Source organism: Alosa pseudoharengus, unplaced genomic scaffold (genome assembly GCF_046254945.1).
Source record: "Alosa pseudoharengus isolate Yale_2024_CS ecotype anadromous, Long Island Sound unplaced genomic scaffold, YU_APseudo_1.1 YU_APseudo_1.1_scf_7, whole genome shotgun sequence".
Classification (NCBI taxonomy): Eukaryota; Metazoa; Chordata; class Actinopteri; order Clupeiformes; family Clupeidae; genus Alosa; species Alosa pseudoharengus.
In genome coordinates, this window is record NW_027468859.1 from 17,955,456 (window position 1) to 17,967,955 (window position 12,500).

General features: G+C 43.7%; 1 protein-coding gene across 1 annotated transcript in view; it reads left to right on the top strand.

Moving 5' to 3' along the window:
* The window catches only part of ift172 (intraflagellar transport 172), a 55,664-nt gene that overhangs the window by 39,834 nt on the left and 3,330 nt on the right, over nucleotides 1–12,500 (top strand). The window contains exons 35-45 of the mRNA XM_076272121.1: nucleotides 1,259–1,388; nucleotides 3,155–3,253; nucleotides 3,970–4,079; nucleotides 4,641–4,704; nucleotides 6,796–6,882; nucleotides 9,173–9,289; nucleotides 9,888–9,998; nucleotides 10,412–10,531; nucleotides 11,029–11,124; nucleotides 11,803–11,862; nucleotides 12,171–12,269. Of these exons, the coding sequence (XP_076128236.1) occupies nucleotides 1,259–1,388; nucleotides 3,155–3,253; nucleotides 3,970–4,079; nucleotides 4,641–4,704; nucleotides 6,796–6,882; nucleotides 9,173–9,289; nucleotides 9,888–9,998; nucleotides 10,412–10,531; nucleotides 11,029–11,124; nucleotides 11,803–11,862; nucleotides 12,171–12,269 (1,093 nt within the window). The remainder of the gene's footprint in view (nucleotides 1–1,258; nucleotides 1,389–3,154; nucleotides 3,254–3,969; nucleotides 4,080–4,640; nucleotides 4,705–6,795; nucleotides 6,883–9,172; nucleotides 9,290–9,887; nucleotides 9,999–10,411; nucleotides 10,532–11,028; nucleotides 11,125–11,802; nucleotides 11,863–12,170; nucleotides 12,270–12,500) is intronic.

Consider the following 12,500-nt stretch of genomic DNA (forward strand, 5'->3'; position numbering starts at 1 on the left):
TGTTCCAGACGCATCCTGTGTCAGACACACACACACACACACACACACACACACACACACACGTCAGCCAACATTTATCACATGATGTAACAGATATAATAATTTGTTAGATCATGTGATAGATATGTCCCCTTTTTATCTGCTATGAATTCCTATACACAGATGGGTCCCTGTGAAAAAAGCTGCCAAAGTGCACTTTCATTTATAACATTTTACATGGAATTATGCACTGGAAGCACAGCTGCAGCCTTTTTTCACAAACATAGGCTTAGCAATCCATTGGCATCTCTGGCCGACGCATCATGTATCTCGCTGTATATGGATGAGAATGAGCAAGCGAGTGAGCGACCCGCTCAGAAAAACACACACACACACACACACACACACACACACACACACACAGAGCACTCCCAGTCCCTTCTCTGCCAGTGATCCACGTGCACACACACACACACACATGCCTGCCGTGGCCTTTATTAAAACATGCCGGCTTTTTATCCCAAATTATATGGGTAATGAGAAGCTCATTAACGGAGCAGATGCACAGCTCGCCTGTCTCCACTGATCATTTCTGCCTATTTTTAATGACTTGTGGGAAAACATCAAAGAGGTCTCTCATGAACCAAGAGACAGGAAAAGAGAGAGAGAGAGAGATAGGGAGAGAGAAGGAGAGAGAGAGAGAATATACTTAAGCATGGTTAGATGCACGACCCAATCAAGCATAATTTGGCCCTCTCGCGTGGTCAAGTGTGAACTTTTTAACACACGGCGACTTTCTTGTTGACTGCACTTGCCGCTTCATTTAGACTCTACGACGGAAGAACAGATTTTTTTTTTCCGTTAATTCAGCAGCATGAAGGTAGAAAGGGATGTAGGCTGAAAGAAGAGCGTGGGGAAGAAAGGAGGAAGAATGTTTCCTCACCAAGATGTCTGTTTCCGCTGTCTTTGTGCATCCCTGAAAGCACGGTTTGCTCTCAGTGACCTTGGCTCTGTTAAAAGTCGGTGCTCCACAGATTGTGTGTAACGGCTTCAATGAGGCTTAAAAGCACAATGCTGAACTAGGCTTTCAGTGAAGTTAGTCATGTCGGATACTGGATGAACCTGTGTATTCTTGTGTTTATGGCCATTCCTAATGTGTGCATGGGTACCTGTGTGTGTGTGTGTGTGTGTGTGTGTGTGTGTGTGTGTGTGTGTGTGTGTGTGTGTGTGTGTGTGTGTGTGTGTGTGTGTGTGTGTGTGTGTGTGTGTGTGTGTGCAGGGGTGTGGAGGGGGTGCTGGAGCAGGCTCGTGAGTGGGAACAGACAGGCGAGTACGCCCGGGCGGTGGAGTGTTACCTGCGAGTGAAGGACACCGCCAATGTGGCCCTGATGGAGAAGTGTTGGATGAAGGTGAGCTCTCGTTCTCTCTCTTTCAAAGAGTTCATTTTTTAGTGCAAATACCCAATTGAATGTGCAAATACACATTTACAGCCACACACACAATGTACACTTCTACACAAAAAAAAACACATACAGCACAGTTGTGTGTTAAAACACACAGATATCCATCTGTTTGCAGCTCATTCAGCCCCAGAATATGATCAACAGTGCTCACAAGTACACTGACCTGTGTCTATACCTAATGTGTGTGTATATACTGTACTGTGCAGTTCACAGTTATGGTTATGGGATTTGGCAGACACTTTTGTCCAAAGCACCAATACAGAAGTTATACAAAGTTACAAATGAAATCAGTCTGACCGTTTGTCAGACTGATTTCAAACCTGGCAGGTGTCTTGCTATGGGCATGAGTACTTAGGGCTTGGGGCAGCCGTGGCCTACTGGTTAGCGCTTCAGACTTGTTACCCCGACCAGTAGGCACGGCTGAAGTGCCCTTGAGCAAGGCACCTAACCCCTCACTGCTCCCCAAGCGCCGCTGTTGTTGCAGGCAGCTCACTGCGCCGGGATTAGTGTGTGCTTCACCTCACTGTGTGTTCACTGTGTGCTGAGTGTGTTTCATGGATTGGGATAAATGCAGATCAAATTTCCCTCACGGGATTAAAAGAGTATATATACTTATACTATTGTAAGTGCAGTGCCAAATTTGATGTGAATAAGAAAAGCAAAAGATAACGTAAAATATATCGGTAAAAAAAGCACACATTGGCTTTCTTTGCTAGCCACTCCCCCTCCCACACAGCACTGTACTGTAAGCTACCACTGAGGATAGAAGCAGGGCTTTGGCAGAACTGGATCGGTGTAGGTTACACGGGTAAAAAGAGTGCAAGATGTGTTAACATGTCTGACCTCAACAATAAAGACCCCTTGTATGCGGTTTTCTTGCATAAAATGACTCCGCGGATTTTGCAACATCACGCCAACACACACAGGTATGCAGTGGCTCTTCAAAATGACGTGATAAATGATGTGCAATAAACGGAAACTTCGAATAGCCCAGGCTACTTTGGACTGTCTTTAGACTTTGAATAAGCAAACGACAATTCCAACTGCAAGGTCCTAAATTGAAACGAGCGATAATGGTCCCAAATTAAAGAACATCTCAGAATGACACACTTGCAAAGCATAACCAGCGACAAGCAACGAGTGGCAGACAGAGTGTGATGTCACTTATAGGCCACCAGAGACTGTTTTTGAGTCACACCGTTGCAAATTCCACAAAATGGTTTGTTTTCTTTATCATCAAGTTATTCAATAGGCTAAGCATATAGCCTTGACTCAAAACAGCTGTTAGGATTATGTCATTATGATTTGTAAAAAATGTCACATGCAGCCATGCTTAAATTCTGCTCATTTCACATTTATTTTATTATTATATTATCTGTATTCATTATTGAATACTTACCTGGAATTATGTTTTTCACTATCGTCCTATTTTGAAAGCAGGCCGACCTGTAGGCATGTAATTGGGCTAAAGGAATAGCATGCTTGAACGGGCACTGCACTAGTATACTATAATATAATTATACAAACCATAACAGTCTCGCCATACAGAAGAAAGGCCTCTCCCGGGGCTGTCCTCACTCATGGGGTTGAAGTCTTGAGTCTGGAGTCTTGCCTCTGCTTCCCTTGCTGCTTCAGGCAGAGTCCTTTTGTTTTTCATGGTTGTCTATCGCTCTGATTCTCTGACCTCTTTGCGTCTCTTCCCAACCCAATAGGCTGCTGAGCTGGCCATTAAGTTCCTGGGTCAGGACAGGTCAGTGGAGGTCGTCCAAGCTGTGGGACCACGCCTCGTCCAGATGAGGAAGTACAACGCAGTGAGTTACGCATCACTTCCTCTCCTACAATCCACCATCCAATACTTTGATGGACACTAGCTTGTACTGGACAGTTTCAGTACAGTTTGACCCCCTCCCCTTTCCTAACCCATTGCTAATATTCAATTACAAATGTATTTATCAGCTTTGAAGGCTGTTGCACAGTTGCGCAAAACCCTTTTCTGCATAAGCACAGAGTTAACTGTCAAGGTCAGAGACTCTGGTGGATTGTGGGTAAACAGTTTGCCAAAACCCTCTGCATATGCGACCTCCATTCTGCCAGAAACTCAACCTTGCTATGAAAGTACACGTCATCTACACAGACCCACTCTCAAAGGGCAGCATTGAGAGGAGAGAAAAATCATTATGAAGCACACTATAATAAAAAAAAAAAAGAAATAGTATTGTGGTGTGTTTACCAGCTGTGTGAGGTTAACTTGCCAATAGGCTTACACAAAAACAGTGCAGCAATTACAAAGAAAGGGCAGAGAAACGGGACTAAAACATGGTGCCAGTCAGAGCTTTTGTGCAGAGAGTAGGGGCCACTGGAAACAGGAGTAGGCTGTGTGGCTACTGAGAAGCACAAGATAGCCAAAGGAACAGGGTGGATTATGCTAAATGAAAGACTTGTATTTTTCTTTGCCTATTGTCTGGTGTCCTTCGAGCTCCAAAAGCCCATTGAGACACAAAATGTGTGTGTGTGTGTGTGTTTCCAGGCAGCTGAGCTGTATCTCAACCTGGACCTCATTAAGGGAGCTGTGGATGCTTTCATAGCGGGTGAAGAATGGAACAAAGCCAAGAGGGTAGCCAAGGAGCTGGATCCAAGGTGAGCTCCACCCCCCTCCGGTCGTCCCTGACAACGCTGCAACCTACACAATTGTTGGGAGGCGAAGATAACACACACACACACACACTCACACACACACACACACACACACACACATCCGGTACAGTTTCTTCAACATTGCAAAGGCCAACCTCGATATTGTTAAATGTGCGAGTTGTCAATTTATGTGATTTATTTGATTATTCATATTTTATTCTATCATAGACAGTCATCAGTTCAGTTCAAGCACAGTTGTACGCAGTGTAACAGTTAAACATCTTTTATCTGGTGCATTTGTTGGAGGGGAGCTGTTGTTGTCGCTCCTCACAAATTAGTGATGGATTTCCTCAGCATCCCATCCTTATTGCTCTGTCTCAAACACTCCAACAACTCACCTCTCCACATTATGGATCATCCTGCTGGGACTCTAAAAGCCTTCTGTAAGCAGAAGTGCTATATCTTTCTCTCTCTCTCTCTCTCTCTTTCTCTCTCTCTCCCTCTCTCCCCATGCGTTTGTTTGTTCCCATGGAGAGTGTCTACCACTGTGCCATCTTTTTCTAGGTTGGAAGATTACGTGGATCAGTGTTACAAAGAGCACTTGAAGAACCAAGGCAAAGTTGACTCGGTGAGTAGTTGTGGCACTCCAGCTGGTGAACACAAAGCTGCTTGCTGTCTGCTTATGGGTGCTTCAGAGGACTAGCAATAACCGGAACGACAACACTGACAACGGTGGTAGTTACACTTCAAAAAGCCACATCCTGATACTATTTTTTCTCAGTCCTTCTCTTTCACTCTTTTCCACTCTCTCTGTCTCACTCAATCTTTTCTCTTTATCTCGGCCTCCTTTTCTCCTTTGTCAGTCTCTCTGTCTTCATCTGTCTGTTGTACACACCCTCTCATTCCATTTGCAGTGGTTGAAAGGCAAATTAGGATGGAGACCTATACTCATCCGAGTTGGAATAATACACTTGACACACCAAATTGGTTCTCTCTCTCATCCCGATGTTTCACCGTGCTTTTGTTTGAACGTCACAGACATTATTAAAGAAAAAAAGAAGAAAATTGCGTAAAAGGCAATTGTATGTCCCCTTATGATGTTGAAGGCTCAATTGTTGAAGTATGTTAATCACTGCTGTCCTGTTGCATGTCAAAACAGGTTCAGAACAAGATAAAACTACAGTGTTTGTTGATGATATTCATGGGTAAATAAAATAAGGGTGAATATACAGGCATGTAACTAAACATGAACAAATGCCGGTGAAGTTGAATGCAGGAAGAGTGTTAAAATGATGCTCAGTGTTAAATAGAAAAAGTGTTAAAATTATGCTCAGTGTTAAAGTGACACAATGTTGAAATGACACTCAGGACCAGATGTACGTACATTTCCGAACATAGCGTTATCAGCGCCATGGCCAAACTGCAGAAAGCGAACGCAGTGGATCTTCAGTTTTATGTGCTATTTATCATACCTGTAGCTCAGTGGGTAATCAGCTCCTTTCTCCGCCCCCCTACCGCAATTTGCGAATGTTCACAACTGAATGCATACCTCAATCACAAGCGCAGTTGAATGAAGTTATCTGATGGCAACATTAAAAGGAATCAAACATTAAGCGATCATGAAATAATACAATACATAATAATGTATTAATAATGTGTGATAATGTGATAATGAAGAGCAGTAGTTACTCCTCACTACTTACTTACTACTCAAACTACTTGTGCTACTGCTTAGGCTGTGACAGATTCAATAGTCAAACCTAGCAAGTAGGACGTTCAGACTTAGTGTCTTTTTCTGACAAAAGAAGTTATGCAGACCGCTTTTTCAGAAAAAAAAAATCTTTTTTTTTGCGATAGGCAAAGTGACTAACGTTACGTGTGGATACAAAATATCGCAGAAGAAAAAATTGGGGTTGGCTATTGCTTTTGGTATGTTATGGTAAAGTTGTGAAGTCATGTCAAACAATTCCCTATGCTCAGACAGTAAAACGAGTCTCTCAACTGGTGTTCTGTCACCTCCATTTTTTACTTGTTGTCATGGGAAACCACAGGTCTCAGTAATCCGCTTGTGATTGGTCAGCTGTAAAAAAGACAGCATTACTTATGGCATTTTTTTCAGCTAGAAGTTGAATATTTCTTAAAGGGACACCAGGCAACGTTTTCGTGTTAATTAATCATCTTCGTAAGTCGGTATATTGTTAAATTACTCATTACAGGGCGAATGAACACTCTCTCGCCCGCCCCTACTGCCTGTAGGAAGAATATCCCGCTTGCAAGTTCAGTGTATCGTACCCGGCGACCGAAGCAGTTTCAGTTTCCATCCTGCATCCACAGCACAGAGGGAGGCTAACGAAACGCTAGCAATTGTTGCAAACGTGTGTATAATGGCAGAGCCGGCGAAGAAGCAGCGAAAACACTTTCTCCTGACCCTCATGAATGCATGACATGGAAAAACGCAATTTGCCATTTTCAGCTCCCGCAACAGGCAGTCTGCACTTTTACCCGCCTTCGGCTTATTAGTACATATCACGCCATTTTTTTACGTGCACCTTGCAAAGAAAATATGCCTCAAGTGGGCGCAAAAGCATTAGTACATCTGGCCCTCAGTGTTAAAGTGACACAGTGTTGAAATGACACTGTGTTAAAGTGAAACAGTGTTAAATTGGGTGGAAAATGGCCCCTTATCTCTGCTTGAGTTTCCGACGCTTTCTCTCTACAGCTGGTGGGTGTGGACGTCATGGCAGCCCTGGACATGTACGCGGAGAGAGGCCAGTGGGAGAAGTGCATTGACACAGCGTCCAAACAGGTACCAGCCCCTGAGCTGTCTCCTGCTCTCAGTTATACTCAAGGGCTTCAGATGGAGAATGAATATGCCAGTAATATTTGGAGAAGAAGCTGAATTCACATTTCTAACATAACACAGAAGTCAGAAGTTTATATACACTCACACTAAAGACATTTAAACTCACACACTCGGATATCAATTTCAATTTATTGTGCTTATAGAGCGCCAAAACATTACACATGTATCATGGCGCTTTACAGAATGTAGGCAATCAGAGAAAAAGGAAAGAAAGGAAGAAAAGAAAAGAAAGAAAGAAGGCCCATGGGTAACAGGGGCGAGGAAAAACTCCCTAGAATTGGAGATACAGTACATATAGGAAGAAACCTCGAGCAGATCCACGACTCAAGGGCCTGACCCATCTGCCTAGGGTCAATACAGGACAGTAAGGTCTGTATACATGACAAATGCATATGAGAGTCAGGTGTGGAGAATAGGACATGGTGTTTAAAGCACCTGAGGTGAAAGTTACAAGAGGTGGGATGATTACGTATCCGGTATGATAATGCATTAATCCTGATTTAGTGACAGAAAGTTCCAATAGTCCAGCGTTGGAATTGTCCAGGGGAAGGGAGTTGTCAAGGGGCATGTGGTGGGTCGGCAGACGGGCCAGGAATCCGGGCAGAGTTGTCATAGGCAGGTGATTGGTCGCTAGGCTGTACGGGCCAGGAATCCAGATAGGGGAACAGTTATAGGGCAGTGGAGGATGGGACTTCAGGTGAGATGGGTGAGAGGAGGGCCAAGCACACGGATGGTTGATGACTGGTGATGATATACCTCACAAGTGAGGTACAGTAAGGGGGAAGAAAGAGAGATGTAGAGTGGGTTAGTATTACTGAAAATCCAAATGGTTAATGTCAATAAGTAATCAGTGGTACTATATATTGTTACAGTATACCATAGTGAGAATAGGCAAGAGAGGGAGAGTTGAGAGAGAGAGAGAAGGGGAGAGTGGAGAGGGGGGGGTGGTTGTACGGCGTGGCACATGAAAAGTCCATGACAGCACTATGCTATAGCAGCATAACTAAGGCATGGTGAGGGGTAGTAGACACCATGTCGATATCAGACAAGTATGGTAAATAAAGCTACTTGAGACAAACAAAATTGAACAGCAAATAGAAAGAAGTAACTAACCTCATACTCTAAAATTCACCTCAAAGTCTTGACAGGATCTATTTTTGTTTGTAGACTTCGATTCCATATGTAATAAAAGCATTGTTTTGTCATTTGCTGACTTGCACACCATAAATATTTCTCCACATAAAGGGGATGTATTATTTATTGGCTGTTTAGACAAAACCCAAATGCACACTAATAGATGGTGATTCATTTTATTGGATATATTCAACGTTATATAATACTGACATGATAGAAGCGCTTTCCATCCCGTTTTTGCTGCTAAACTGAGAGAGAGTAATTCCATTTTATTGAACTTCATCATTGATATCACAACAAAAGAAAGGAGCAGCACAGCAAGTGTATGTCTTAATAAAAACATGTTGCAACTCATCTTGATCATCACAATGAACCAAGGGCAGAGCATTAGGTTGTGTTGTCTATCTTTCAAACCAGAAGGGCACTCGTGAGTGCACAGACCTCCCCCGGAGGGACTAAATTTATCAAGTCATCCTGTGAGTAGAAGCTACTCCAAAATGGAAAGGGGTTCATGCTTAACCCATGCTACACCTTTCCACCAAGTTCATGAAAATCGTGTCTGTAGTTTTTGTATAATCTTGCACACAGACAAACACACAGACAGACCGCACCGAACGCATAGCATGCTCGGCTGAAGTAACAATGGCTGCTCATAGTTGTCCCCTTTCTTTACCCATATCAATATCTTTACCCTCCTAGAATTCAAACACTGCTTCAGAGGGGAGATTACTCTAAGTCAGTGGTTCTCAAACTGTGGTACGGGTACCACTGGTGGTACGCAGACTTTCTCTAGTGGTACTCTGGGAGTCTCCAAGGTAGTTTTTCATAAAGTCTAAATAGTCACTTTAAATTATATATATATAATATATAATAAAAGTCCTTAACTGATGCGATCACTGAAGTTACATTTAAACTAGTTTTTGTTTTTCTTGGAAAAAAAAGAAACAACGCAAATTGGCCTACGCTACTGTATTTTAATGCCGGTCATAGTGGTGGTACTTGGAGAGCCAATTGTTTTCTGAGGTGGTACTCATTGTGAAAATTTTGAGAATCACTGCTCTAAGTCTTTGTGTAATATTTCCTCCCGAACCTTTGACAGAACTATAAGATCCTCCACAAATACGTGGCTCTATACTCCACTCACCTGATCAAAGAGGGGGATCCGGAGAGGGTCCTCAACCTCTACATCCAGCACGGAGTACCTGCCAATCCGCAGGTGGGTATATTAAATATGATAACACAAGATAACTCTCCATTATATAGTTCTTGAGTGGCCCTCGTAGGCTAGTTCATATACTATCTAACTATCTAAGGCTGTTCATCTTTTAAGAATAACAGTAACGTCACAATCGAGTTTACGTTACTTTACATTGACTTGTTTTGATTTCATCTTAATTTTCTTAAAACTGTATTTTGAGTGGCACTGAATGCTAGATGCAAACTGATCTAAATTGCTGGAGGTGTGAGGAAGCCTTCCTTCAGGTGGAGGCTGTGAGGAAGACTTCTGACCAGGTGTACAATAGCGATTTTTAGACAATGCCACTCCCTAGGTTGTTAATTGCCACACCCTTGGGCGCATTGTTTAAAAAATAAACGTGCAAAATACCGAATTAAACTTGGAAAACGAGTTTTACGCCAGGCGCCAGGGTGCAAAATACAGCCCTATAGAGTCTTGTTTCAATCCTAGTGGAGAGTCATTTTTATCTCAGACCATCGGTTAGTTCGCCTGGCTAATGGTTCCTCTGTGCTGGCTAATGGTTCCTCTATGCTGGCTAATGGTTCCTCTGTGCCTCCCTGTGCCCGTCTGCTCTTAGAACTTCAACATCTACAAGCGCATGTTCCTGGAACTCCTGGGCCAGTCGCAGAGGGACAACGCCGAGTCCTACCGCATGTGGGCCGACCTCCGAGACGTCATGCTGGCGTTGGTGAGAGCACAGACTTCTGGGAGGTCTCCAGCACAGGCTACTGATATGGGTTTTGAACTCGGCAGGCACAGTGTTCAGGAAATCTGCAATGCTTTTTCTGAAATGTAGTCATGTTGTCATTCACCTTTGTCAAGACACGGTGTGATAGGCATTTCTACTTGAAGGGGGTTTGCATTGCAAAATAAGTACCGGTAGTTTGAATTTGGTGTGTTGTCATATACTGTATATTTTTTTTCATTTTTATGTAAAGGGTTTTGTGTTGAAAAAGTTAGAAATGATCAAGGAGCATAATGAATGGATCAAAATTAGCTGGATTTATTTAATGCTAATAAGCACATGTACCTTTTACCAAGTCCCCTCTAAACTCACTGACCTCTTCTGGTGTGTGTGTGTGTGTGTGTGTGTGTGTGCAGTGTGAGAACATGACCAAGTCGTCGGAGGCCAACTCTCCAGCTCATGAGGAGTTTGAGCAGATGCTGCTTATCGCCCACTACTACGCCTCCCGCTCGGCCGCCAGGGGCCTGGACCAGCTGGTGAGTCACAGCTCGCGCCGCTTGCTCGGGCTAACCGATTTTGCAGGCAGCCATCTTCAGAGCGGCTCTGCCCCAGACGAAGGCCAGGGCTGTCTGGGTAAATTGGGGCGGATGCCCAGTAAAGCTGTGAGTAAACACCTGGCCCGCGCGCGCGGCTGTCCACGGCCGTGAGTGCTCAGGGTAATGGTGCTGTCTGCTGCCTTCACGAGGCCCGGGGTTTGGGACAGTCGGGAGGTGACGGCCATGTTTGATGGTGGTGTCACTGTTTACTGTTTCCTGTATTTGTTTTTTCCCTTCTGACCCTTTAATTTTGCTGTTGACTTTTGTTTGTCCACTGCCCTTTTACCTGTCTGAATTGATAGTCTTTCAACCTCTCTCTCTCTCTGTTCTTTTTCCCTCTCCTCTCTCTCTCTCTCTCTCTCTCTCTGTTCTTTTTCCCTCTCCTCTCCTCTCTCTCTCTCTCTCTCTCTCTGTTCTTTCTCCCTCTCTATCTCTAGAGTACCATAGCAGCCAAGCTGTCCATCGCTCTGCTGAGACACACAGAGCTGATTCCAGCTGACAAAGCCTTTTACGAGGCAGGACTCACTGCCAAGGTAACCCTGGGGGATGTGTATGTGTGTGTGTGTGTGTGTGTGTGTGTGTGTGTGTGTGTGTGTGTGTGTGTGTGTGTGTGTGTGTGTGTGTGTGTGTGTGTGTGTGTGTGTGTTTGGGGAGTGGGGGAATAGGTTGGGGGTGAAGCACGCTGCCACACCACCTGGACGTTCTCTCACAGGCTTCAGCCAATCAGGCGAGGCAGAATGCAGCGTGGAGGGCCTCCGAAGCCCATGAGAAATGGGCCCATGGCACGCTGTGCTCTCTCGTTTATATGAATTGTGTGTGTGTGTGTGTGTGTGTGTGTGTGTGTGTGTGTGTGTGTGTGTGTGTGTGTGTTCAGAGGATAAGGTTAGAGACCAAAAAGTTAGAGAGAGCCGTTTGGCTTGGCTCGATTATTTTGTCGAAATGTTACCTTAGTTTGTCATTCCGCCTGATCCGAGTTAGGTCGCATTAAAGGTTAAATCGATATGGCCTTGCACTTGCACTTGTTTGAGGCTGACAGATAAGGAGAATTCAGAGGTTGAGGAAAAGTTAAGAAATAAATGTTGTGTGTAGCTAGAACTCAAATGTATCTACAACTTAAATAAAAAAATAAAAAAACTTCAATATTAGTTTCTTCATTAGTTGTTGAATGTCACGCTGATGAGTGTATGTGGTGACCGTCTCCCTCCCCTCAGGCTGTCGGCTGGGAGAACATGGCCTTTATTTTCCTCAACCGCTTCCTGGATCTGGCCGACGTGAGTCCTCGTCACCTTTCACATTTTCACTCCGTTGCCTCCTCAAATGAAACGCCAGTCTTTTTCCACACTGTATGCTCAAGCTTGATTAAAACCGCAGCCTATCACAGTAAGATTTGTGAATGCTGGAGATGTTTATTGTATCGAACCTACGTTTTATGTAAATGCAGTACAAATATATTATAAATGTTAACCACGTTTTATACATAATGAAAGGTAGTAAATTGTATTAAATGTATGTTTCCTGAGAACGATATTAGCGTTTAATGTTACGTTCTAAAAACGTAATATTTTTTTTTTTCTTGCAGGGGATTGATGAAGGCAACCTTGACGCTCTGGATCATTCGGACTTCCAAGACACAGACATCCCCTTCGAAATCCCTCTGCCTGCCAAACAGCATGTCTCTGTAAGGCTTTTAAAATGCACTGTATTTGTGGATCTTTTTGTGACACTTAAAAATGAAATGATTCATTTAGGCTAAGAATCTGTTTGTTGGTGTGTGTGGGTGTGCATGTGAGAATCTTTCTGCATCAATATTGTCGATAGTTTCTTTCCACCCAGTATGTTTAGTATTGTGCTGTATGAAAAGGTGTTGGAGCTGAGAGTGCTTTCAATCACACCAGTCATGTGACACCAT